The sequence below is a fragment of the Alternaria incomplexa genome (genome assembly GCF_024043165.1).
Source record: "Alternaria incomplexa strain BMP 0042 chromosome Unknown scaffold_2, whole genome shotgun sequence".
In the NCBI taxonomy this organism is placed as follows: Eukaryota; Fungi; Ascomycota; class Dothideomycetes; order Pleosporales; family Pleosporaceae; genus Alternaria; species Alternaria incomplexa.
The window spans coordinates 1,701,523-1,723,436 of record NW_026249851.1 but is presented as its reverse complement, the minus strand read 5'-3'; the positions used below and the strand labels follow the sequence as shown (position 1 = coordinate 1,723,436).

Below are 21,914 nucleotides of genomic sequence, written 5' to 3'. Positions count from 1 at the left end.
TCACCCCATCTGCATGATACAGCACTATCGAAGAGGCCGGGAGCCCGGGCAGGAGTTGACCAGATATCATTAAGCCGTTATTGCCGACGTAATTGCCCCTATAGATGACAATCTTCCTCAGTTTCGGCGAAACCGGCTGCGCAGACGCGAAAACAAACCGCTTCCGCGATTGATTTCACCCTCGGCGTGCAATGCCTCCTCTTGCATAGAGTCGATGAAGTCGCCATCTTCGGCCTCCTGCGCCTCACTCTTGAGCCGTGAAACAGGCTCACGTGCGCGAGCTTGACACATCTCTGCACGGCATTGCGGGCATGCGTTCGCACCGTTCATAGCTGACTCATTGACCCAGCTGTCTAGACAGACTTGATGGAAGTAGTGAGCACACTTCGTAATCACTGGTCGTTCTTCGTTCTTGTTGTCTTCGTGGACATCGACCATACATACGGCGCATGCGACACCCTCAGGAACGCTCTGCACTGGTTTGCAGAAATCCTCGATCAGAATACGCTCGCCAGTCGGTTGAAGATCGTCATCCATGTCCGAATTGACATCATCGTCAGAATCTCCTAGGTATGTGAAGGGAAGTTCTATGGTGCTGTGCAACATCCCATCCTTGTAACCCCGACTTGCTTCGACAAACTCGCGGAAGCTCATGTTCGAGCGGCACGTAGGTATGTGCGCTTGGCTCATAGCACTTAACACTTGTACTGTCGCGGGCTCAAGGAAAGCTGAAACGATCCAAAAGGCTTCTCGATTAGTTAGTGGAGGCAAGCTAGATACTTCCCTGAAAGCTCGAGGGCCGGAAAGGCGTCGACCTTCTAGCTTTGCTTCGCAGAACGTGGCGAGTTCTCTAAGATGCAACTCGCGGAGTGCGGGACAATCACGACATTCCATTTCCAAGTAGTTCTCCAAGTCTTTGCAGTAACGCTGGATCTGCTCCGGAGTCGGATGCTGTGTTAGGAAAGCCGTCAGAATGATGGCAGTCCTCTCTAGTGTCGCGAAGAACCAGCCGACGTTTTTTGCCGATACCTGGGACACTACTCCTGGTACCACGATAGCCAGGCTAGGAAAGTATCTGTGGAGTTCATCGAGATCGGCGCGGAATTCTTCTGGAAAGAGTGCGAGGCTTGCGTGCCGTAACCAGCTCATTCTGAGTCCGGAGGGGGTGGCTGCGTAGAGAAACAAGCGAATCATACTGAATGTTGCGTGAAGGTTGAGTTGGACTTTTTCGAGTGCGTTGATGATAATGAAGAAGGGAATAATAGAGACTTTTATGACTTCAAGGTCATGAGTGCAGGTGAACGTAGAAAGCGTTCGTTAAGAACTCGCTGATCGAAGGTTAGCGAAGTCGCCGGACCGTACAGTAGTGAAACGCCGCGAAGGAACGAATCTAAGTAGGCACGATACTGCTACCTCAAGGTTGGTGACAAATTGTGGTGAATCAGGTGCGGTGAGAAACTGGCTATCTGGTCGACTCTGGTACAGGCTTTCCTTCAACATTCTACGATGTATCTCTTGACTTGACTACTGCATTGTCCATCCGCAGATATCCAACGGTTTTACCAGCTTGCTTCGCCGGTTACATGCTCTCATCTGGGGTTGCTTGTACGTTGTGCGCCGAAAGATTACGCCCATCTGGTCACTCTTCACGTGCGCCTTATGATACCTTGATCGCAATAGTCGAAGCAAAAGATTTTCCCTTACCTAAATGTTCAGCACATATTATAGATCGCTCTCGCCAGGCGACATACCTAGGTATCCAGCTGAGTTGCGTCTGACGCTAGAATGCATGCACGCTATGGGTATTCGCAGCTTCCCGTCTTCCTACTAGACGAGGCTCCACGGTAAAACGCGGAAGACGGAAGTAATTGCTCACTTCCACGCTGACTTTTCGACGTCGTTCTGAAGCAAAAACCGGGTGTCGGAAAGGACCCCTGGCACGTACCGCGATCAGCGTGTTCCGAAAAGAGTATAGTGTCTGAAACGTTCCGAGACCCGGTAGCATCATCGACTGATGCGATGCGATAGGCGGATGTCCTTGCATCGCCTTCTTGACAACCACATCAAAAAGACGGATAATAAATGCCGTTGCATCATATTCGGACCGCATCGCGTATCAGGCGTCCAATGTGGTAGCACTGCAAGGCAGACACGAGTGGCTGCCTAACGCGGCGCAGTATTCATATGGCAACCCGCCTTAAGATTGCGTCCATCTCACGTTTTCCTTCCGTCATCCATCGCACATCTCTACCCAGAAACTCAATCATGCTGTTCTCGCCAGTGATGCGCAATGCCGTTCTCCAGGCAACCGCCATCTGCACCGTCTCGCTGCTCTACAGCCATTATGCCGAAGAAAACATATTCGCCGAAGTAACGCAGGATGAAACATTCAAGACACTTCTCAACCTTCTCACCAATGGGACATTGTCCAATGCTACCATTCCTGGTTTAACAGACCAGACTGGCCAATTAGCAATCGATGTCAAACCCACGGTTAACACCTCCGACGGTACCTCGTTCTCCCTTGCCCTCCAGTATGGCAACGAGACTAGAACTGGACTCAATGGTACCAGTGGAATCAATGGGACTGCAGGTAGTGAGATATCGGAATCTTTCTATCGGCGAAAGTTGCCAAGAGAAGTGATCATTTCACTAGCGCTCGCTATACTGCAGTATTGGTGGCTCATTGGCCTTGAAAGGATCTTGCCTGCTCGACCGAGATACCGAGACGCCCCAGCGCAGCAAAAGGAGCAAGTCGAAGAGAGCGAAGATAGAGAGGAAGAGGTGGTGAAGAAATGGATCGCACAGGGCAGAGTGCATCGAGCGTCATTGAACTGGCGCAATACTTTCGTCAAATGGGTGCTCGACATGACAGTTGGCATGCTGTCTATATTCACCGTGGAGCATATGCTTCGGCAGCTTCTCAAAATGAAGTCACCAATGTTGATCTTCAAGGGCTTGGGTGAAGTAAGTTCTTATCTTAATTTTTCGGCATGGCAGCCCACTAACGTGCCGACTAGCACCTTATCTTCAACTTCTTGGGCACATTTTTCTCCGTCACTCCGCTTGTTCGCCTTGCTGCATTCATACTCGCTCCAGCCTACAAGCAGATAATCTTCATCGAAGGTATCCAGCTAGTCTGGACGGTCTTCGCCTTGCAATTCTTACGCATAACAGCCTCATGGGCAGTCAAAACGGAGTTTATCCAGACCTTCATGCAGAATATGACCAGAGAGCACGAGGCAAACATGAAGTATCAACAGTATAGAACTATTCGGGACAGAGAGCTGTGAGTCTGTAGACTAGCAAATACTACCATTCAATCGAACTTTCCACCTCTACACTACCGCCAGCTTGGCGTTACGGGAATAATCGTACTCAGTCTCGTCTGCCATGTTTCCATCAAAAACTGTCTTTCCTATCTTCCCCGACTTATCTTCATAGTCCAACCACATGAGCGCTTCCTTCACTAGATCTGATGGCCCGGCAACGGTTGGCACATGCCATTGGTCCGCTCCTTGGCTCACAAAGTTTGCGTGTGCACTGTCCTGTGCCTGGGCGATGATGCGCGCGCAGTCGATGCGTGAAAAAGAGGCTCGAGGTATTGCAGGAAACTTCCCCTTGGGTTCAAAGGCCTTGATAAGAGTTGAAGTCCATGCGTGAGGTGTGTCCGGAAGTGATTTGTCGAATGGTAGGTAAGGAAGCCGGCGGTTCATGTACCAGGCTTCCCAGCCCGTTCTTGACGGCGCTGGCGCTGCTGGCGTTTGAAAGGCTAGTTTTGAAATACCCTTCTTTGGCTTCCTTTTGGGCTTCGCGCTCGAACCTAAAGTCTTGTCACGAGGAACTTTAGGTGTGTTCATTGGTGTCTTTGACGTCCTGGCCGTCAGTCGCTGACTCAACTTTGCAATATACTTAGCGAGCAAAGTCAAGAGCTCTGCACACTTCTTACACAGTCTCTCGCCCAGTTTTGGTTTCGGTACTCGGGGGTGGGGCGTCTCAACGGGTCCTGACCTGACGTGATCCTCATAGGCTTCATCACTCAAGATTTCAGACAAAGGCACGTCTCTGCGCCTTGTTCGCGTCGTCATACTGGATTCATTCTCTGATATGGTGTAATGTTCGCCGGCTGGGAAGAACTCATGGCGATCACTTCTGAATGACGGCTCTTTGGGTACCGAATTGGTCTGCGGTCCAGATGTAGATGCGCCTGTACCAATAGAAACAGCATGATGTGAGTCTGCGGTGTCGTGCCGCAGCGCTGCAGAGCTTCGCTGGAAGGGGATTGGGGGTGCTGGCCTAGGGTTGTCCAGCCAAGCTTCAGCCTTGAGTTCCAATACACTGTCGCTATCTTTGATTGACAGTGAATCGCAGTTCGTAAGTGGCCTCTCAGGGATTGGTTCATGTCTCGACCTTCGCATTTCCAGTAGGAAAGGATTACTAGTCTTTGATGGCGTCAGGCTGTCAGGGCTCTTATGCCGGGTATTGTGTGGTGGTTTAGAGAACTCACCTGCATGAACTTCGCGGCGATCTACCTTCCTATGTTCCGTCCTTAGGAACTCTTCGGCGGTACAAACATCCCATGACTGAGGCCAGCGATCCTTTCGGAAGTTGCGGTCAACGGGCGAAGGAGGTGAAGTCTTTGTCTTTGTGGAAAGTGTGCTGGAGTTGCGAAACGTGCGAGGCTGATAACCCGAGGATTGAGTTTGGCTAGCTAGATTGTCCCACTCGTATCGCCAGTCTTCGTTTTCCTCGCCTTCATGTTCCAGATCTCTTTCATGACCGGCACCGCCCCTCAAGCCGGAGTCTGGGTGGTCATCAGTGCGGAGGGTTGTTTCATTACTGATTCCAGGCCAGATGGTGTTCTCCGAAGATCTCCTAGCTTCTATTGGCGGCTTCGAAGCGTCGTCTTTATACGTAGATGTAGCATTGCTTCTAGCGTAGTCTTCCTCAATGAACATTGCTTGACAATAGTCGCAGTGCTCTCGGTGTTCGTCCAGCTGCATAGCCCAGACTTCGCATTGAGCACCTCTTGTATACTTGTAACTTCTGGAGCGCTTGTCTCTGAACTGAGGATTCAGTCGCTTTGTATGTTGCCATTCAAAGCGGCTGATGCTATCCTCGTGCCGTTGAACGAACTTGACAGGGAACATAAGACGGCCCAGTCTTATGCTCAAAGGACTTTTTGCCGTAATGATCGCCTCGTTTGAACTTAAGCTAGGAGTATTTGGTGCCAGCGTACCATAGGATTTCGGAGTGATAGGTGGGACACCTGGTGCAGCAGGCAACTTGGGATTTTGTAGCGGGAACTCTCGGTTGCCGTGTGCATCATGGTTCCAGTACTCAGAATGACTACCACCGCCACGAACGGATAACAAACATGGTTGTTTTACCTCTTTCATCTCAGAGAAGCTCTCACTGTCAATTACAGGATGTACCTGAAACATACAGAACTTCGGCGAGCTGGTTCTAAGCTCGTCTTTGACTGCGTCGTTGAGCGAATTAACCAAATCGCCAACATCTTGGTAGTAGTCTTGCTCTTCTTCGCTCGATGCGGTTCTGACCGAGGTACTGGTAGACGACTTGGATGTTTTTAGATCGATATCAAGCTTCGTTAGTAGCTTCCCGAGAACGTCCATATCTTCCTCATGCACCTCCCATGTAGCTATCTCTGTTTCGCGATTCAAGTGACAATCACTCGGAACATCGCATATGCTGATAGTGACACGCTCATCGCTGACGTTCTCGGGCAACTCTATACCCATCTCTTCACGGATCTTCATGATCTCTAAGACGCGCGCGATATATGGATCGTCGGCGAGCGATTGTTCCCCGTCATCGATTTCAAGGATGCGACAGATTTCAGGCAGTGTCGACCTGTGAGGAAACTGGTATAGGTGCGGAGAGGCACCAGCAAAGACTATGGTGGATTGTCTCGGATAGAAGTCGAAAGATTTCGCTGCGATAATGGCACACGTACGGGAAGGGTCGGAGAGGAATGCTCGTGGAGTCGTTTCCTTCGTAGATGTCGCTGGTGATGATGGGTCTTCGTTACCACCTCGCATCGTTCCTAGGCTTGACGATTCCATACGGATTTCGTCAGTCAAAGCCACGTCTTCTTTATCGTCCGTGCATACCGTACGAGATGTAGTACTCTCGATTAAAACCATCAAGCGGGTCTTGAGAACCTCCAGGTCTTCAGCGATCGCGTTCTTTTCTACCAGTACGGCCTCAACCCGCTCTTCCATCTCCACCTGTACATCCATCTGCCAACGTAGGTCCTGCATGAGACTGTGATTTAGTTCTTTGAAGTTCTCGAGTTCTCGTTCGAGAAAGCAGTTGCGTGTTTGTAGTACATTGGCCAGAGTCATCCAAAAGTCCCCACGTTGAGAGGCTGGAGGGCCCACACATAATGTCGCGGCCTCTTGCATGAGCGGCTCAAACATGCTGCTAGGATCGTTCGCTGCGCTCTCGTTCTGGAATGACGGGTCGGTTTCGTAACCACTTCCGCCGCGAATTTGTGCGCCGGCTACTTCTCTTGTGCGATTTGTGAGAAAGAGGTTGTTGTCGTTGACCATATACATCTCACCTTCATCTCCGTCAAAGTTCCAGTCCCCACCCGTTAGGATATCCCAGCTTAATCCCATGGTCTCCCACCAGCTTGCGATCGCGTGTTTGAACACCTGCTTTGATTGTATCTTGTGGATCGCAACTTCTTGCCAGTGTCCGTTTCCACAAGCCTTTTGCTTCCAGGCTTCTCGTTTCACGAAATCTTCTGTTGCTCCTGTTGGGAAATAGTAGATTGTCGCGGCGCTGTGGAAAACAAGCTCGGGCTTTTTGGTTCCGGGAATGACGAGACCTGGAGGTAGATATACGAGAATGTAGTGGACGGTGGAATCGCCGACCCGAGTTGCGGCTCGCTGGCAGAGTAAGTGTGGTGAGGCTAGGATGAGAGTAGGGACACTGCTGGTATCGATATGCTCGCGACTGCCATCGTGATCAACCTCCTCTTCTCCACTTCCACCACGCAGACTCGGTTCATCCTCTTCCTCCTCTTGGCGGTCTTTCGATCGAGAAACAATGTCGCGGTGCGCCGTCTCCATAAGCGCATGCACCTGCTCTTTCAAGAGCTTAACCTGCTGTCGCAATTTCCGGATGATCTCTTTATCGCGACCACTACTCTGGTTTCCATTCATACCCTCCTGTTGCGACGAAGCGTCCATTTGATCCCAATTCGTGTACCCACCATAATCATACACGAATTCTTCGTCCTCGTCTCTCCCACCCATTCCGCCTCTTAATGTTGCATTCATGTCTCCACTATCAATTTCATATCCACGCTCACCGCACGTACAATATGGCTCGCCGTCGTCGTCGTCGTCATCGTCATACTCCTCTTGCGTCTCGTAGATAGTACTGAGTATGTCTCCAAAGATCATCTCCTGTTCATGCAACATTTCAACTAGCAAGTCGTGCCATTGATCTTGCGCATCGCATCGGCTTGTCAAGGCTCTCATTCCAGCCTCGTTTCTTTCCATACGATCCTGGAGTCGGAGGATAGCCATTTCCGTTTCGATCTGTCGCAACGTATCTGGACAAGCTTGCTGTGAACGTCTTCCTTCTGGGCTAGGCGCATTGCTGCGCTCGAAGTGGCGTGACGGACCAGAAGCGTTCGTCTCAGTCATCGACTCATGCGGAAGCTTGGTATCCACTCGTGGCCGACCAACAGGTGCCCGATCGCTCCTTGCATGATTTGTATACCCTTCATTGTGACCTTCCTGCCACAACCTCGCCATGTCTTCCCAGTCCCCCTCAAAGTAGACCCTAGACGATTCGTTGCCGTCAGTCACGCCCACAGCGTCCAAGACTGCTTGCAGAATGGCATCTAGGCCCTGTAAATCCTCATGTAGATGTTCAAGACGGCTTTCCATTTCCGTTATCACCTCGCGCTCGGCATCGTCTCGACCGTCTAGGCAGTCCTTCAGCGTCGTGTTATTCTCTCCCAACATCGCGTTCTCCTCTCTCAACAACCTGATCTCTTGATCGGCCAAGCCGAGCTCTCCTTCGAGCACCTCTATCTGGGAAAATGCGAGGGCGAGATCGTGGCTTAGGTGTCGGATTTCTGCTTCGACAATACGTGTATGAGCAAAAGAGTGCAAGCGTTGGTCTGCAGCGACATATTGCTCGTGATCGTTATCAGCGTGCCTAAGACGGTCTCGGCGGTGTTCACCCGCACCTGATCTTCCTGATGATCGCGGCATCTTCGTACAGAAGAATTCCGGCAGTAGTCGTATAAGTGTAGGAGGCTTGCTTGGTTGTAGAAGGACCTGGATTCAGCAGATGATGATAAGTGGGAATGCTGATATAGCAGTTGTCAAGAGGTCGAAATCAATATCGTGACAGGAGAAGAGTATAAGAACAAATTGCTGAAACCGCGTACTTTATGTAAAGAACCAAGACCTGAATGCGTGACACTTGCTTCGATGAAGGGGTTCTGCGTGAAGCGACTCGCAGTATTGAAGCGTCGTCGCCGTGACAGAAAAGCTAAATTTGATGCTCGTATACTAAAAGAAGAGGCGAAGGTGAATGCGCTCAGCACACAGCACGCGCAAAGATTATCATACCGTTCTACACGTAGGAACCAACAGCTAACAAGGGGTATACAACAGCTGCGAATGTCTAATGACGTGGATGAAAGGCGCAAACAGCATTGCGAACGCATGAGAAGATGATACATTCGCCACGTTGTACCTACAAAACAATGTCTATGAAGCTTGACAACAGAGCCGCGAAGGGCTTAAACCATATCTGGGTATACCGTGCATGATGCCCTTGTAGTAATGCGCCGTACAGAAGAAGAAGTGAAGCGCCAAAAGTCTAAAACGAAACCTAAACTGAACTCCACTCGGCCTTCAGCCGTACAAGGACCGATAATCGCTAATGAACTAAACACGTTGAACCTCAGGCCGTGAAAAGGAAATCATGACTCTAGAAAGATTACAAGATTGTAAAGGGGAGTCGTAGCACCGTGAAGTCGGTACCACCACGTGTTGAATGCCAAGCTCCATGTCGCAAAATAGCCGGGCGCCATCATGTCGCTGTGCCGAATGCCCAATGTAAAACACTTTTAGTTACCAACCCGTTCGGAAAGACGACCGCGCTCAATCTGCTCCACGCGACCTTTGGAGTCGGTGCGCTTCATGCGAGATCGAGCTAACGCAGCTGCGGCTTCCTCGTGTTCTCTAGCCAAACGTCTGAGGGCGATTTTGGCTTCTTCAAGAGGTATGCTGTCGCTGCGCTTGGGGCTGCTCTGTCTTGAAGGGCGTTGGCTAGTCGGGTTTGATGTAGGAGTCGGAGGCTGGTAGCGGAAGCTGTTGGCCCTTGTGCTGGCAACGCTGAAGCCGTTCTTGGTGCTACCAGGACGGCTAGTGCGATACTCAGTGCTTACTGACTCTTGGCTGCGGTTGTCGGCATCGCGGGCAGGAGAGTTCTTTCGGGACCGAACGTAGTTGGGATCGTCGCGCTTGATCATGTGACGGAATTGCTGTGTTTGCTGATCGAAGACCCAACGTTGATAGCCTGCAGCACCATTTGCGTTCCCAGGAATGAAGGTGTCGTGTTCGTCCCAGCACTTGACCCAAGCCACGTCGTCGACCCGGAAGAAGCCTGCTTGTACTTCTTTACCTTTGTCGTTCTTGATCATGACAGTCTTCTTGCGCTTGTTGAACTCGGGTTCCAAGAAATAACGACCGACAGCATGTGAGTATTTCAGAGGAACGGGACGGTCCAGGGAGATGTACACTCTGCCGGTTGATGACTTGATGTATGAACTGGGGTGGCCTTCTGGCTTGGAATCGTCCTTGAGAGTTGCGATCAGGAACCAGCCTCGTCCGGGGATACTCTCGTACTGGCCGGGTACTGGGCTGGTCCACTCTTCAACGACCTTGGATGACTGCTCTGCCTTGTTCGACTTGAACCACTTGTGGGGCGCAAAGGCCTTTTGAGTGGCTATGAAGAGGTTGGGCGCCATGTCGATGGTTTTCGAACAACGTTTGATAAAACTCTTCCGGTCACTGTCGGTGATGTCCTCCGGGGACAGTCGGCAGTGGTGGTGGGTCTGAGATTCCGGGGGTGGCAAGTACTCCGGAAAGTTCTTGAAGCAAAGTCTGCCGTCGGGTAAAGCACGTGGTCGTGATCGTCAGTGGCAACGTTGGATGCTGCGATATTCCGCTTGAACAGAGGCGAGTTGGTAGACGAGGTATGTAAATCCGTCACTTCAGGAGTGTGTTGTGAAAGTGACTAGCCGAAGACCGCCGGTCACTGCGTGCAGGTGCACGACTGTGTCGCTATGAGGAGCGAGGCAAGCCTTCGACGAGCGTGGTTCACTGAGTGCGCGTGAAAGGAGGAATCTCGAAACAAAGACGCTGGGGTGTCGAAATATTTAAAAGACGGGAGCTAATTTAGTGCTGGGTCTGAAAATCTTTCCCAGGCTGACGGAAGGAAATTGGGATGCGCTTCGACCTACCGTGGGTACAAGTGTGGACCATGTACCGGGGAGCAATAGTCAGACATCTAAGGCCAATGCCAACGTGAGCACCGAGTCCTCGCACGCCGCCCCCGAGCGTATCGGACCCTCAGTAAAACGGGCCTCATCAGAAATTCGTCATGACACACTGCCTCAATCAGCTCTTCTCAGCGGTACACGTTCCCGGTTCTTTCCTGTCGCGCGCCCACGGATCCGCTGATTGTCGTGGTGGCATGCCAGGCTCCGCATTCGTGCCTCCCTCGCAGCAACCCACATGCGTTGATAGAGTGCCGCCCTGGGCCAATCACCTGGGGTGCCAGCCACTCGTGGACAGATAATGCCAGATAACGCGACGCAGCCAGGTCGATTGTCCAGCAGTCGCCTGGGAGTGTGAAATTGCAAGGGCAGGCACAGACTGAGGGCAGCTTCAGAGCGGTGTGATGCTGGGTTGAGGTGTGCGGATGCGAAAGGGACTGAGTGGACCGACAGGCGTTGCTAGATCGTGCGCGGAACTTCCGTAAGCGCAGCCGGTAGCGAGGCGCTCAACATGTCCGCCGTCGATGGAACCAGCACCAGCACCAGCACCAGGAACCATGACAAAACAACGGGCTCGGAGCCCCGGGTCGCCTGAAGCAACAAAGAGCTCTCTTCTAAGCAGCTTGCATGTTTCGACAATCTGATGCGTGCGTCAAAGCAGAGTAAGCGCCAGCCTGCGCAATTCAACCTTCCTCAGATCCCCTTCCCCGTACTTGCAACATTCGCTCCGATTCTCCAACTTCGTGAAACATTCCATCTCCACACCCATGCCAGACAAGCAAATAGACAGCCAACACCCTGCCTACAACGCCCTGTGCCACGCGACAAATACCGGCCTTCCTTTGAGCCCACGCGGCGCCTCACTTGCTCCTACGCGGCTGCACCCAGCGTACGTGCGACGGCGCCAAGAAGCAACCATGGCTCTTGCGCTGCCCCTTTGTGACTCGTACGGCTGGTAATACGGCTTTACTATCAGATTCCTTATCAATGTGCGTCGAGTTCACTCATCAATCTGATGGCGGTGAGTAGGTTGAGGAGTGGACATGGCTTGCGGCTGCGTATCTTCCGAGCAGGCGACGCGCTGAGTTGGTGTGCGCATGCGGAAACGTGCCCGTCAGCGATGTTGATGCTTAGGCAGCTTAAGCAATTGACTAAAATAGCCGGTAGTACTTCATCCGACAGGCATTTGCATAGTGCTAGCATGCAGGTTCGATGTTGCTTGTCGATGACATGAAAGCGAAATCGACATCAAGGTATGCTCGTCGTTGGTCAAAGGCTTCTGCGATAAAAGTCTAGCTGAAAATTGCAACCCATTCCAACATCGTGGATGCAGTATCATTAGCTCAAAGGAGAACAGCTCGCAAGAGTGAGCAACAACCGGCGCGGCATATTTTACCGCAAGCTCTAGTCGTCATCTCGATAGCCATGACCTGATCTGTGGCATGTGAAGAAGATCAGCCTGATTGATGCGCATTCGATGCTTGGCGCAGAGTACACGCAGCACCCAAGGCACTCTACGGACGATACCGCAACACACACGTTTGTTCTGCGCGGCCGGCAGTTTGGGTTGCGAAATCAAAGCGGCTCTGCAGTTAGTCTAAGATCAAAAAGCATCACATCCTACGTCATCGAGGAGATCCTGATTTGGCTCGTTTTTTCATTGCATTCCTACTGCTCCTGTCCCTTGATATCTTTGGTCATTCCGCAGTAACATGTCGCAATGCTTTTTGAAGTGCATGCCTCTCCCCATACCGTATCGAAGGGTACCGTGAGCCGAAGAGGATGGAAAGCCTTCCCATTGAGATCGTAACTAATCAGAGAGACGCCTTGTATGCCCCGCCCCAAAGTGAAAATCCGCACCCATCTACGACTCGGTCTTGACGCGGGCCTTGCCGTTGGTAACCTTGACACCGATCTGCTTCGCCCTGGCGATGATTTCGATGCGCTTTCGTGCTGATACAGCGTGGGCGATCCTGAAGGATTCATTAGTATGTGGGATGGTGGAACGGAAGCTGGCGAACGTACTCTGCGGCGAAGGTCTGGTTGTGCATGAGGAGGAGGTCAACATCGGCGACTGCATCCGTTAGCGGAATCCTGGAGTGGTGTCGTACTCGATAGGTAGCATACCGTTGTTGACGACGAAGGCCTTGTGGCCGCTGGGCATCATGTGGCGGGTCTTCCTGTTGGAGCCGTATCCGATCTGTGAGGCGTTCCGTCAGCCCTGGTCCATCAAGCATTCCGTGTCCGCTCAGTGTCCTCTCGATGACAAGATTCTTCCTCCGTCCGGGTAGTTGGTAGTCCGTACCTTGGGCATAGCAGCCTGGCCCTTGAACCGCCTGCGGACGCGGTTGTCGATACCCTTAGGCTTGCGCCATGAGGGGTCGACGCCTGTCCAGTGTCAGATGCCAATTCCTTCACTCCCAGCTCCGGTGTCTCTTACACATAAAGCGGTCCGACTGGTGGCGGTTGAAGCGCTTGCGGTCTGTAAACGGATACGTCAGTCGCGAGTTTTCGAGGTCATGGAGGCAGATTCGGCGTACGCTTCTTGACGATCGGGACATGCTTCTTAGCGGCGACCATCTGCGATATCGTCAGTACAGTAACAGCAGTCCGCCTCGGTATACGCACTTTGACTGCTGTGTGGTTAGTTGTCGATGTGGTGTCGTCAAAAGTTGGCGTTGATGGATTTTGCGAAGGCGCCGCAGCTCAGTGGACACGCTAGTGGCACCTCGCTTACGCTGGCCCTAGCCACACCAAGAGCGCAGCGACCACCACCAACCTTCCTCGCCGAACAACAACGGACGCGACAAACAGTGGTTATGTACAGTGTCCGCGGCAGCAATGCAAATGTCTTTGGACTCGACTGCACGACCTGCGCGCATCTTATACTTAGCGGCATCTTGTTTCTTCGCCTGCCCTGCGTTGCTGTCGACGGTCACTTGTTCCAATGTGTAATCACCCAGCACAAACGAAACAAAATAGATGGCGCACGGTGATGTATCATGCTGAGCTAGTCTATTTACTAGAAGATGCTCAAAGTGCTGTAAATCTGGCCATGGTATGGAATGCTCCCGTGAATCTCGTAACATGCATCAAGTAAACCCGCCTTCTGATGAGCAAAACGCCGGCAGCTGCTATAGCAGCAAAGCATGTCCTCTACCATAACTCCCCGCTAGTTTCATAGACCGTCTTGACCCAGATCAATAGTAGTCTTCGTCCATCGGCTGCTCTCCCGTGTCACCCCGCTTCTCCTTCTTGACGAACTCGACAAAGTCGTCAATGACAGACGGCCATGAAGACTCCTCGTTCCAGAAGCCCATGGTCTCATCTTCCAGCGAGAGCTGCGCGAACTTGAGTGTCTCGTTCCACATGTCCTTGTTGACGCTCTTCTTCCACGACGTATTGAGGAACTCAGTCCACCAAGTAAGCCACGGAGTGTTGGGACTTGACCACTGAACAGCAGACAAGGGCGAACTGAAGAGCAACTCCCAGTACACGGTGGCCATCTCGAGTGGAACAGCCCTCTGGTCCGCAGTCTTGGCGATGGTGAATGTGTACTTGTACACCCGGGTGAAGACGTCTTTGTTGCCCGAGAGCTCGCTCTTGAGAATCCTGAGATACGACTTCTGCTTGTCGATGGTATCACAGCTGCATTTGCATTAGGTTCTAAACGACCTCGAAGACAACCTGAAAAATAGTGGCACTTACTGGCGCTCCAACCAACCCTTGACGAAGCCATCGCGGCTCATCTCGCCCATGGTAGGGGCCTGGACGATTTCAAGAGCCGCCAACGCATCTAGGCCCTCGGCATTGACGCCAGTATCATCGAAATACTGCATCGTGCCTTCTACTCCGACGACGTCTTTGTCTGGTGCACCAGCCTCTTGGTACCGATCGAACAGCTTGTTGAGATTGGTCTTCATCGCAGATGAGCCTTGGGAACCGCCGCTGTTGCTGCTGCTGTAGTAACTGCGTGATTTGTCAGTCTTTGTCAATGTATTTGATGAGTTGCCAGTTGGCAGTTGCAACGAAAAGCTCGTCGTGAGTGACTTGTAATCCAGGCATATCGTAAAGGTACACGTGATACTGATAATTCTTCAGTGATATGGGAGGATTGAGCTGCACAAACAGTTTCGCAGTAACGAACAGATGCACTGTGTCGATAGGTGACGACGTGGCATCGCTCAGCACGGGCACTTCATCAGCCCCTGTCACCAATTTTATTCTTTCGATGATGATGCGGCAGAATTTGGTCCTGCCATCACGTCCCAGACCATGGAAGAAGGCCAGACGCGCCAACTTCCATTTTTCGAAAGCGGGAGCTGGGATCGTTTTGTGGTTGATCAACGGGAGGAGGCTGAAGAGCTTGGCGAACACACTCCGATTCGCAAGTGATAGTGATTGGATAAACGTGTTGTAGTTTACGCCTACGGTTATGGGCAAATGCTCAATGGCCTGTGCGATTCTCGGCCATATTTGGGTAATCCCGATGGACTCGAACCAAAGAGTCTCTTGTTTGCAGGAGTCCACATAGGAAGCATAGTCCATGGGAGCCATACATTTCAAGTAATGGCTCTCGAGAGCCCAGAGCGCAGCTTGTCCTGGGGTGTCTGAAGCTTGGGGACTGCGTCTTCCTGAGATGTCATGCTCGTTGTAGTCGTTGCTGTAGCCCCCAGAGCCGACGTAGTTGCCAGAACCACCGCGCAACGACACAGTCGGCTCTGAACCTAGGTGATGATCAGAGACGGAGGTGTGAAGTGAAGGCACTGTGGTAGTGTGCAAGAGCGCCAGCAGCTCCTCGAGTATAGTTTCCGGCAAGCATGTACTTGGAAGGGGAGTTGTGATACTGCGCGGATGTTGTATAATGACCGAGTCTGTTCCCAGACTGCCGTATCGGATATGACGGGCTAGCGCGAACTGACTTTCTGGTGCGTTGGTAACGTTGGTAAGACTGAGACTGCTATGTAGCACGCGGCTTAGGTGTTCCGCTTGGACTCGATGTTGCTCCGTCTGTAAACAGTCCAAACCCTCAACCAGGTGTGGTACGGCAAGCGGTCGGAAAGCTCCCTGAACTGTGTAGGTCTCGATACTGGACTTGGTGGAATCGGAGGAAGCAGCGGTCTTGCCAGAAAAGAGGCGTTCGTCGTCGGCGGTGTTGATTGTGCTGACTGCGTGTACTTGGGCGGGTTGGACGTCCCTCAGATGAGAAGTTCGACTTGAAAGGCTCATAGACCGAGAGCTAGAGCATGAGCTGATGGAACTGATGCGTTCTCGTCTATTACGCCCGGCTAGCTGCCTAGCCCTGTCTTGTGAGGAACCGAACATGACGGCTGGATGTAGCGCACGACTGAGCTGAACTGACGAGTGGATGTGGCGTGTGTTTGGACGACTGCACCGAGGGAGGCTTATCGAGGGCTTTGTTGTGGGTGAGGAAATGCCGCAGGAGAAAGCGTGCTATTGTGCCAGCGCTTCGGACGGGACGGAGTAAGACCACTTTCGACTGTAGATGCAGGAGCTTTACAATGGCGTTGTGTTCTTGGAAGTCACAGCTGCATGTGCCCGCAGACCGCAGCTGCTTTGAACTCGATCTGTCACCATGACTTGCAGCTTCTTGCGCGACCCGAGCCCTCCTGCTTCTTTGTCTGTGGTATGGTACTACCTCAGTCCCAAGAGGTATTGTGTTGTCCCTTCCCAGATGTGTGTCCGCAAGTATGTTCGTCCTGTGTCCAGGTGCTGGTCGGTTGGTTGATCGGTCGGTCGATACGTCGATTCGTCTGGATGGCGCGACGCGTCCGTAGATATAACAAGCATGCAAAAAATGTGTACTGTATATATGAACAACAAAGGAAAAGCTGTACTTACGCGTTCACGGCGTTCTGTGCATCCCAGCCATGGCTTTTGAGTGCCCTGACCGCGGTGGACTTGTCAAGTTGAGTAAAGCTGATAAACTGCTGGATTGCAGCTTTCTGCTGAGCAGTGTAGACTGTAGGCATATTGTATTAGCGCCTTGTATCGAACTCCAGCTATTGATTGCGAGCTCGATGTGAGGAAGCGGCGGGGTGGAGGGGTGGAGGGCGGGCGCAAGTCGGTGCGCAGAATTTGGTGATAGGGAATGATTGCAGTGTTGAGAGACAAAGAATCGCGCAAAGTGAATTCACAGATTGGGTGCGCGTTTTGGTCGCCGAACCGTGGTGGACAATAGACAGAGTTGGCGATACTTGGGCGAGCTGTGACGCACCGACGAGGCAGCAATTGTAGGGCCGACCCCGCCGAGTCGACTCAACCCTTGCTCGTGCACCCAAGCCCCGGAATTAAGGCCGCGGCGACAAGCTAGCCTTGCATCTTGCAAGCTTGACATGCATCGCCGCCAAACCAATGACGGATAATCATGAATGGAAGGAGGAAACCGTCGACTTACCTTCGGGGGCTGCCTTTGCTCCTTTCTTGGGAGCCTTGGTCTTCTTTTCTGGACGGTCCATAGCGGCGGCGTTGTCTGTGTTTTTGCGCTTGGGCGGCATGGAGGATGCGGAGTCGTCTTCTTGGGTACCGTCGAGGGAGTCGCGTGGACGTTGAGGCGATCCAGCGTGGTGTTGAGGACTGTGACTTGGGATGCTGGGGACAGGCGAACTTTGCTCTGGTCGACAAGGAAGCTCGTGCGTCTCCTTAATACCTGTGCGCTTGCTACTACAGCAAAGAAACCGACGGAGCAGGTCGCAAAAGACCATCACCAGTCCGCTTGCTCTCACTGGTAAATATTGCTGACGTGCGCGGGTAGCTAGTGCCTTCCTAATACAGGCGCGGGCAAAATGCTCGCAGTGAATGTGCAATGCAAAAAATCTATGGTGACCTTTGGTTAAGGTGCGGGTCCAACCAAGTTCAGGAGTGCATGCGCAAAGGAGGCGCGACGAAGTGACATGGAGTAACATCGGTTTGTCGACCTACTAGTCGCGTCGCAAAAGTGACGCGGCATCATGTGTCCTCCGTCTGCCTAGGGCAAACATGCACTTCTCAACGGTAACTATGCACCTACCATCCCAACTTCCGCGACCAGATCAAGTACCATATGCGATTTGTCCAAGAAAAATGCCAATCACGCATTACAGGATAATAGAAGACAGTATAGTCGAAGCCTACATGGCCTTAGAACTTGTTCCTGTTGAGTTTCATACTAACGTAGACTGACTGCACTGCAGCGCACCAGCTTAGTATCTTCTTTAATTCTCTCCTAGCATACAGCCAGTGTACGTGGCTGCCTCCTACATGATCATCACGAACACCACACGCTGAGCTGCACCTGACAGTGATGGTTTCATGCCCGTTGCCACGGGGGAACGCCAGACACATCTCTGATGCTCAATTCCAGGGTATACCTATGACAAGCATCCAACGCCTATATCTTCACAATGTCAACACGCGTCCGTTCCCAGAGCTTGTGCGCAACTGCAACCCCTTTCTCCCTTTCTGCGTCACTGACGACAGCTGGTTGTATTATGACGCGGGCATACGTCCCTGCCGCGCGCCGTTTAGCTAAAGTGCCAGGGTTGACAACCAGTACAGACTCCACGACCTAGTCAGGGTTAGCATATCGCTCTCTAGTGGGCGAGCCATCTTAGCATACCTTGACTGTGCCTTGAAGCACGCTGGGAGTTATGAGTATGTCAGGCCGTACATTCAGCATTTCGCCCAATTTGAGATAGCTCGTATCGAGCATGGTGCCCAAGGGAAGAAAAGGGCTGGGTAACTGTTCCTCTTCCAGCTCTTCACCCTCTTTCCGCTCACTGTTCCCTGCCTCATTCTTCATGACCTTCTCCTCGATTGGCGCGGGCATGAATTGCTGCTTTTCTCTTCCAGTTGGCGGGAAGATTGGCAAGAAACTCCGCTGCTCGAGGACGTTTCGAGCGCACCGTTCATAGATATTCGTACTTCGTGCCTTGCCGCCTGCCAGCTCTTCCCTACGTAGCATATCCAAGATATCGATGGACGACATGCCCACGGTCATTTCATTCATGCTGACAGTCATTGGGTTGGTCACACATTGGACCATCTTTCCTGCAGCGCCCAGGCTAAGCTCCTTCTTGATGAACTTGTCCTGCGGAAACGCAGCATGGTGGTGATGCGCGTCTCGTAAGCTGGGGACCAGAAGAACATTACATGTTGGTACGCGTTTGTTAAAGTTTTGGATGGCACTCGAGACGTGGTGTCTGAACAGATCAGTCATGGTAGCCTGATCTGGGCTTACATTTGGCGGAGCATCGAAGTCTCCTGACCGGATGTGAGGATGTTCTGCGTCGAGGAATGGGCCCACCAAGATGATAGAGTCCGCGTATGCTTCAGCAGCATTGTCAAGGAAGGTGTGTAATGGGGCAAAGTCGAGATTCTGGTCGGTCGTGTAAGGTCCGGACGCAATCATGATGGTGAGAGGTCGGACATTCTCCGGATCGGAATCGGGCGTGTCGAGATATCTCGCGTTGATGGCATCCAATTCTTCGGGTCTTGTAGCAGGCGGATTCAGCAGAGGAAGTGACATGACTTCCGACACTACGAATGAGTCACCCGAAGCGTTGGTACCACGCAGAGCAACAATCTGGCCGGGAAAGAAATCATACGACGATAGCCCTTCTACGCTCAGCGGTACACGTCGGCCTGAGCCATGTCTTCGCGAGCCTTCAAGGACGAGTGATGCCGTGTTGAGTTTGCCTTCGCTTGTGTCGCTTGCAATTCTTCCGACTGCAATGATCTCGCTCGGTGACGGGTAATTGGGGTTGCCGAAGGCGCTTTCGTCCAGACCCGTTGTGTCCCTGAGTAGGTCACGGAACTCGTCAATCCTATCATCCAAGACTTCAGACGCCTCAGAGAGCTTCATGGCCATGGTGCGGTATGAGAACTTGGACATGTCCGTATTCGCCTTGAGTTTAATGCGAGGTTCTTTCGGTTCTTCCGACGGCGGCTCCGGGATGGCAATTTCGCTTTGCATGAATTGTTCGGTGATGTCGTTTGCGTTCGTACGGGAAGCGAAGTCAAAGACACTGAGTAGGCGTTAGAGCATGTCTGCGGTGTGCACCCAGTATACATACGGACCACCTGGGGCTTCAGCCTTCGGTGTCATGAATCCTCCGGGCGAACTCATCTCATGAGCCTTGGTGGCCTTGCCTCCCGGTGTCTGGAAGTTGGCTTTGCGCTTTACTGTACTGCCATTGGCGCCGTTCGTTGTGCTTTGACGTGGGGTACCCGGCACGAGTCCTTCTAGTCTGCGTCCAGTCAATGGCAATATCCTAGATGTCTTTCCACTGTTTAAACATACATATCATACATGTCCCCACCCTTTGCTCGTGGTGTTGGCTGGCCCCGCTTGACTTCGTTTCTCTGCTGGGCCTTCCCTCTGCTCTCGCGCTCCAATGCATCTTGTATCGTCTTTTTGAAGTCTCGTGCCGTCTTGACGTCCATCTTGCTCTCTTCACCGCCCATCTTCATGTTGTATGCCTGCCATTTGAAATCCAGCTCCTCGGGCGAGATGGAATACAGCCGTGACATGGACTGCAGTTCAGCGAGGACATCGGCGGGGAATTGGTCATCCTTGGTGTCGCAGTAGCGCTCGAAGCGCTCGGTGAGTTCGGTCGTAAGGTCGTCCATGTTGTGTGTGACTGTGAGTATTGTGGGTGATGGCCGGGAGAGCACTTTGCGCGTGCGAACTCCGAAGACGCGTCGCGCGTGTCGGTGGGGCTAGCATGGAGGCGGCCTAGGGCGATCGACGTGCATGCAGGGACCGCCATGCTTCCCAAAAAGTTACCCAAGGCTGACACCAACGCCAACACGGCAACAAGGACTTCACCCAAGATACTTGAACAAGAACGGTAGACGAGACCAACTTGGGCTGATCAATTACACCCTGAACATAATGTCTGCAATTGGCCCCTTTGCGGAGCCTGCACCCGGCTGCAAGCCCGCCGCTGCCCCTGCCTTGACCGCCGAGCAGCAAACCAAATACGACGAGCTTCTCGCCGATGTCCGCACATGGGAAACACTGCCCACCACCTCTGCAAAGACTGCCGAGACCTCACCAATCAGCGACGATGAGCGCATGTGGCTCACTCGCGAATGCCTCCTCCGATACCTGCGTGCCACCAAGTGGAACCTTCCCCAAGCGGTACAGCGCCTGCGCTCGACGCTGGTATGGCGTCGTGAGTACGGCACCGACCGCTTCACTGCCGAGTACATCTCAGAGGAGAACGAAACCGGCAAGCAGGTCTTGCTTGGTTTCGACAACGAGGGAAGGCCGTGTCTGTACCTGCTGCCGCAGAACCAGAACACCAAGGAGACACCCAAGCGGGTAGAGCACTTGGTCTACATGCTGGAGCGCACCATAGACTTGCACCCGCCTGGCCAGGAGAGTCTGGCACTGTTGATCGACTTCAGGAACACGGGAGCTGGTGGCACCCCTAGCATGGGCATCGCCAAACAGGTCCTTGACATCTTGCAGAACCACTACCCTGAGCGACTTGGTAGGGCATTGCTCACACACCGTAAGGACCACTCCAATGCCCCACGCATGCACTACTGACATCACGAATAGTCCCATGGTATGTCAATGCCTTCCTCAAGCTCATCAACCCCTTTATCGACCCCGTCACCAAGTCCAAGATCAAATCGAACGAGCCCCTACCCAACCACGTGCCCACATCACAGCTCATGAAAGTCTCCGGCGGTGAAGTCGACTTCAAGTACGACCATTCCGTCTACTGGCCAGCGCTTGAGAAGATCTCCACGGAGCGGAGACAACAGAGGAAAGAGCGATGGGAGAAGGCTGGCAAGATCATAGGAGAGAGTGAGATCTACCTGTGGGGAGGAGACGAGCCTAGTCTTGGAAGTGCGACGGCAGAGAAGACGGCGGGCGAGGCTGCAGTGCCTGCAGCAGCCGAGACTACCACTACTGCGTCCAACGGGGGGACAGAGCTTGTTGAGGGTGTTGAGAAGCTGGACATCAAAGAAGGCGAGCCGGTCAAGGCTGCTGCCTGAACGGTTGTTAATAATTGGTAGACTGAGATTTTCCCTATGAGCACTGTATATAATAGACCAATCGACCTCGTCCGACAAGGCAACAGCTGGTTGCCCGTACCGAGAGCGTTTCCCTGCCAAGTGAAGCACATGCACCTGGGAATCTCACATTTGACTGGCAAAGGGGCGGCAACAAGTGCAAGCAGATGTGACGGAGCGTTAAGGCGACACGTCGATGGCGTAGTGTAAGACGCACGTGCGCGCAACCTTGCACTAAAAGTGCTCGGACATACAACGCGTCTCCCATCACCGTCCCCGCCTCAACTGTACCGATCGCGCCGCGCACTTCCACCTCCACCTCGAC

At 52.6% G+C, this 21,914-nt stretch overlaps 9 protein-coding genes across 9 annotated transcripts; 2 read left to right on the top strand and 7 right to left on the bottom strand.

Moving 5' to 3' along the window:
• Positions 1-117: 117 nt before the first annotated feature.
• J4E90_002080 (uncharacterized protein) lies at positions 118-1,149 on the bottom strand (the record flags this gene model as incomplete). The annotated part of the gene is made up of 1 exon (XM_051431662.1): positions 118-1,149. One exon carries the CDS (start codon positions 1,147-1,149, stop codon positions 118-120), a length of 1,032 nt encoding a protein of 343 aa, XP_051294796.1.
• A 1,116-nt stretch (positions 1,150-2,265) lies between these two features.
• J4E90_002079 (uncharacterized protein) lies at positions 2,266-3,293 on the top strand (the record flags this gene model as incomplete). The annotated part of the gene is made up of 2 exons (XM_051431661.1): positions 2,266-2,967; positions 3,021-3,293. The coding sequence occupies 2 exons, from the start codon at positions 2,266-2,268 to the stop codon at positions 3,291-3,293; spliced, it is 975 nt and encodes a 324-aa protein (XP_051294795.1).
• Positions 3,294-3,338: 45 nt separating this feature from the next.
• J4E90_002078 (uncharacterized protein) lies at positions 3,339-7,765 on the bottom strand (the record flags this gene model as incomplete). The annotated part of the gene is made up of 2 exons (XM_051431660.1): positions 3,339-7,588; positions 7,759-7,765. The coding sequence occupies 2 exons, from the start codon at positions 7,763-7,765 to the stop codon at positions 3,339-3,341; spliced, it is 4,257 nt and encodes a 1,418-aa protein (XP_051294794.1).
• A 1,359-nt stretch (positions 7,766-9,124) lies between these two features.
• On the bottom strand, positions 9,125-10,027 carry J4E90_002077 (uncharacterized protein; the record flags this gene model as incomplete). The annotated part of the gene is made up of 1 exon (XM_051431659.1): positions 9,125-10,027. The coding sequence occupies one exon, from the start codon at positions 10,025-10,027 to the stop codon at positions 9,125-9,127; it is 903 nt and encodes a 300-aa protein (XP_051294793.1).
• Positions 10,028-12,422: 2,395 nt separating this feature from the next.
• CRP63 (60S ribosomal protein L32) lies at positions 12,423-13,138 on the bottom strand (the record flags this gene model as incomplete). Its single annotated transcript, XM_051431658.1, has 6 exons — positions 12,423-12,531; positions 12,584-12,632; positions 12,686-12,758; positions 12,864-12,946; positions 12,999-13,040; positions 13,099-13,138. The coding sequence occupies 6 exons, from the start codon at positions 13,136-13,138 to the stop codon at positions 12,423-12,425; spliced, it is 396 nt and encodes a 131-aa protein (XP_051294792.1).
• Positions 13,139-13,758: 620 nt separating this feature from the next.
• On the bottom strand, positions 13,759-14,481 carry J4E90_002075 (uncharacterized protein; the record flags this gene model as incomplete). The annotated part of the gene is made up of 2 exons (XM_051431657.1): positions 13,759-14,206; positions 14,267-14,481. The coding sequence occupies 2 exons, from the start codon at positions 14,479-14,481 to the stop codon at positions 13,759-13,761; spliced, it is 663 nt and encodes a 220-aa protein (XP_051294791.1).
• A 58-nt stretch (positions 14,482-14,539) lies between these two features.
• Positions 14,540-17,076, bottom strand: J4E90_002074 (uncharacterized protein; the record flags this gene model as incomplete). Its single annotated transcript, XM_051431656.1, has 3 exons — positions 14,540-15,755; positions 16,421-16,541; positions 16,977-17,076. 3 exons carry the CDS (start codon positions 17,074-17,076, stop codon positions 14,540-14,542), a joined length of 1,437 nt encoding a protein of 478 aa, XP_051294790.1.
• Positions 17,077-17,948: 872 nt separating this feature from the next.
• On the bottom strand, positions 17,949-20,188 carry J4E90_002073 (uncharacterized protein; the record flags this gene model as incomplete). The annotated part of the gene is made up of 4 exons (XM_051431655.1): positions 17,949-18,125; positions 18,177-19,584; positions 19,633-19,806; positions 19,860-20,188. 4 exons carry the CDS (start codon positions 20,186-20,188, stop codon positions 17,949-17,951), a joined length of 2,088 nt encoding a protein of 695 aa, XP_051294789.1.
• Positions 20,189-20,453: 265 nt separating this feature from the next.
• On the top strand, positions 20,454-21,571 carry J4E90_002072 (uncharacterized protein; the record flags this gene model as incomplete). The annotated part of the gene is made up of 2 exons (XM_051431654.1): positions 20,454-21,078; positions 21,129-21,571. The coding sequence occupies 2 exons, from the start codon at positions 20,454-20,456 to the stop codon at positions 21,569-21,571; spliced, it is 1,068 nt and encodes a 355-aa protein (XP_051294788.1).
• Positions 21,572-21,914: the final 343 nt, after the last annotated feature.